Source organism: Acartia tonsa, chromosome 4 (assembly GCF_053477335.1).
Source record: "Acartia tonsa isolate MP-2025a chromosome 4, ASM5347733v1, whole genome shotgun sequence".
Lineage (NCBI taxonomy): Eukaryota > Metazoa > Arthropoda > Copepoda > Calanoida > Acartiidae > Acartia > Acartia tonsa.
In genome coordinates, this window is record NC_137263.1 from 57,920,304 (window position 1) to 57,924,265 (window position 3,962).

The following is a 3,962-nucleotide window of genomic DNA, read 5'->3' on the forward strand; positions in this document are numbered from 1 at the left end:
TGCAGCTATAATGTCCATAATACATTCAGATTCTTTATAATGTATATAATCTATTTGTGTAAGTGCTGTTAGATTAATGTAAAATAATTGATCTTTACTGTTATCTAATGCAATTTTTTTAGCTCTTTCCTTTAGTACATATGTTTTACCAGTACCATAGTCGCCATCTATGATAAGGAATTTAGCTGTTGAATATACAGCCTGTAGTTGTTCATAGTTAAGCATGTAGACAAACTTTTCTTCCTTTTCTAATGCTTCAATTTTGCCTGTTAATGCTATTTGCTCATAGTTTATCATGGAATCAGGTACATCACTCTCTCCTGATATTCCATCAGTTTTTCCAGTGAATGCCTTCTCTGCTGCTTTACTAATTGTCAATGGATCAGATATTAATTGATTAAATCTACTTGACTCTTTAATAGAAATGTGGCATATTAGTTCAGCAACAAGATTTTCATATTCTGTCTGATCATGATTATCAGATTTAACAAGCTTGTGTTCCATTATCCGCTTCAACCAAGTTGTTGCATCATTAGCATCTTGTAGAATAAATTGCTGACAGTTGACACAGGGCTTTGTGGTTTCTTCATCAATAGTCAAATGTGGAACACATGCAGCCCTGACAAACACCCAACCTTTGGAAAGCATATTTCCAAATAATTTCTGCATGAAAGAAAAGTGTTCTTTTGTTTGATCTGAAGCATCTTTAAGTAGTTTGAGTTTATCTCCTTGATCTTTAGGTCCAAGTTTAACCTCTATATTGAAAATAGCACAATACTTTGGAATTATCATGATGGTGTCCCATTCAGTTTGTTCTTTTTGAAGACTAAAATTATAATACTGATATTTGTAAAAATTTCTAAGTTTATCATCAGGGATCTTATAAAGGAATGTTTCTTTAATATCATCTTCTTTGAAATTGCCTGTTTGATATGTTTGGTTATTCATCCTCCTTCTTTTAGATTTTGTACTAGAAGAGCACTGATCTATATTTGATTGGTCAGTAGCTTTTTTTTGACTGTTATCACCAGTATTTATTTCTTTTCTCTTTTTCTTTATCTGATTCTTATACACCTAACAATCATAAAACTATATTTCACATATTTTTAAAAATGCATTTATTTGTTAAATGAGATGAAACAATGGTGGAAAGATAATATAGAAGAGAGCAAGGTTAAGAGATATTTCAAACTAAAATTTAGAAAATTTTCAAAAGAATAAAAATGGTGCCTTAAATCCGGCTAAGCAAATCTATGGTTTTTTTGGACAAAATAATTTATTATATGAAATATGAACATTCCTGTTGAAACAGCCAGGTCTGTGGGCTTTGAAATTCCAATGGATTTTCCCTCCACTTCTTATGTTCCTCAATACAAGACTTCAATTCATCCTCTTCAATATCTTCTATTTCAAGGATCTTCTTCACTCCTTTCTCATACTTATTAAATTCTGAATATTTATCCTTGCCTCTGGTTTTTTTTCCCTTTTCGACTATTTGTTGGATACAATCACCTGATTGAAAGCTGTTCAATATAAACATTTCTATATTTGATTTTATTGCTTCATTGACAAGCTCATGATGTAAACAATCTTCAAGATGTTTATCCAAAATCTGAGCATCTTGCTTTTCCCTTCCCTTGTTTCCTAACACAGTCGGTTTCTTGGGTGTTACAAAATGATTTGGAATAGCTATAACCTTACAGCCAGGATCAAAATAATAATCAGCTACTTTCTGTTTTATCTCTTCAATCTTATCTTTAACTAATATTCTTTGTTCTTCTCCTGCAGCGCCATGAAAGTTTATACTCATTTTACCAAATTCTTCAGCTAAACTTGATGATTGAGAATCTTGTGATGATAAAGGGAAAACTCCAAATTCTAATCCACAAGTACACTTGGTAGAAGAAATTGTAGACTCAATCTCAACTTGCTTCTAAATATCATTCTGTGTTAACACTTATCATTTAGGTCCCTTTCCAAATAATTTCTGACTATAATTTAGCAATCTTAAATTTTAGGTCTTTTTTCTAAAAGCAAATAACTAACTCATTTTAAAAAAAAACTGGGTAAAATATATTTATGTAAAATTGAAATCATTATTTTCTATGTAGATATTAATAGAGTGGAATTTTGATTTTTGCAGCAGAAAATAGCATCATATTTTTACTAAAGTTCAATGTTTCTGAATGGGGTTTCTAATTGATTGATAATTAACATTGTAGCCTAGCAATTTTTAATATTTTGTTAAAGTCCTAAAATATCTTTGTATAATTTTAATGACTAAACACAGAATACATACCTTTTTAGAATCACTACCAGGACCTGCACAACCTGTGTTTTCATCCATTTCAGTTCCACTGCCTAATTCCTCCATTTCTAAATAAAAAAATTTAAGATTATGTAACTAAATGCACAAGTAATTTCGGAGCTCTTCTATCCAATAGAAATAAGCAATTTTTATTGTTATCAAATTTTAATTTCAATTAATACAATAACGTCAAAAATAATTTTTAATTTACATTTTAAATAATTGTTTCAGTCATTTGAAGCTTTACTGTAAAGAAGAAATAAAATTGCAGCTATTATTGAGATCTTTTTCTGCAGAGAGAATTTGATAATTTCACCAAGTGTATATAAATTTTAGCACCTTAGCGAAGCTTACCTAAACCCAGAATACAGCTATCTCATTGCAAACAAGCTGTAACAGCACTCCCAGCTGTTGCTGTGGCAGCTAGTTAGTCTAGAGAATCTAAGATCGGCCAGTTTTTATATTTGCAACATTATCGCTAGTTTTGTAAACATCTCTTGTCAACAAAACTGCCTAAAATTTAAGAAGGTTTAGTAAAAACTAAATCAACATAAAAAGTTCAATTATATTTTAGAAATATTTTTGAGTACTACCCCTGCTTCATGCTAAATTGTGATAGTGCCTCTTTAATTAACTAAAATTTATGTCATTCACATTCACTTCAATGTTTTCATCCAATTATAAAAATATTTTTTGTTATATCATAATCATGTTTATTTTTATCATGATAAAGATAAAACGAATCATAAAATATAAATCATGGGATGACAACATTCATGGCAAAGACATATTTCCTAATATTTAAGAAGTTGAATTAAAATGGAGTTGCTAGTTGAAAACACAATAGTAATTGGAAAATTTACAAAAAGTTACAGTATTCAATATTATTTGGCAGTTCAGTTTGATTTAATAGTCATTTGCAAAGGTCCTGAAAAGGTTTATAACTTTTTGGGGGTAAAAAATCCCATCCTACCCCGCCTATTTTCTTATTACTAAAATAAAAAATTGGGGTCGAAATCAACCCCCACCATTTCAAGTAACCCTAGAGGCCTCTAGAGGTGTAGCCTAGTTAGCCAGGTTAGGTTTGGTTAAATTGAGTACATTACTTGGCTTCCCTATGGGTTTAGGCATACAAACACCCCCTTTATTCAATTTATCTAATAAGAAGGGGGTGGGGTTATCAGTGCTTAAAATGCACTTTATATGGAACTAATATACTGTTAAAATGTTTATCTTATGTATATACTATACATGATCCTTTTCATATTGACCATGAAGTGTAAAAAGTCAATAATGCAAAAAAGGTGGAGGGACACAGTCTAGATAAAGAATAGCTGCACTTATTGTAAAAATGAATAATTCAACACTTACCTAAGCATTAAAGATAACACTAAGGCCAAGTTATTCTGAGGAGCAAAGCTTCTCTTTAACTAAAATAATAAATACGTTAATCTCTCCTATACATATATTTTTCTAAAATCATATAGATAACAAGGATGACAACTCCATAAGAGCGAAGCTCTGGAAAGTTAGGTCAAGTGAACATTAACACTCGTAGAATAAACATAATATAAATAAATGAGTCTAAACAAAATTGTAATTGTTTATTTGAAAAACTGCTTAAATACAGGATATTGTCTAGGAACATACTTAC

General features: G+C 30.2%; 1 protein-coding gene across 1 annotated transcript; it reads right to left on the reverse strand.

Annotated features, from left to right (window-relative positions):
* Positions 1–1,277: 1,277 nt before the first annotated feature.
* LOC145317921 (uncharacterized) lies at positions 1,278–3,738 on the reverse strand. Its single transcript, XM_080159207.1, has 4 exons — positions 3,680–3,738; positions 2,663–2,821; positions 2,300–2,376; positions 1,278–1,933 (listed from the first exon to the last, which is right to left on the reverse strand). The coding sequence occupies exons 3-4, from the start codon at positions 2,372–2,374 to the stop codon at positions 1,280–1,282; spliced, it is 729 nt and encodes a 242-aa protein (XP_080015333.1). The 5' UTR covers positions 2,375–2,376; positions 2,663–2,821; positions 3,680–3,738; the 3' UTR covers positions 1,278–1,279.
* Positions 3,739–3,962: the final 224 nt, after the last annotated feature.

What these genes read in the sequence shown, in the direction of transcription:
- LOC145317921 (XM_080159207.1), bottom strand. Translation starts at nt 2,374, where the DNA reads ATGGAGGAATTAGGCAGTGGAACTGAAATGGATGAAAACACAGGTTGT. An exon ending in CTGGTAGTGATTCTAAAAAG is followed by an intron (nt 1,934 to 2,299) that starts GTATGTATTCTG and finishes AATGATATTTAG; the next exon opens with AAGCAAGTTGAGATTGAGTC.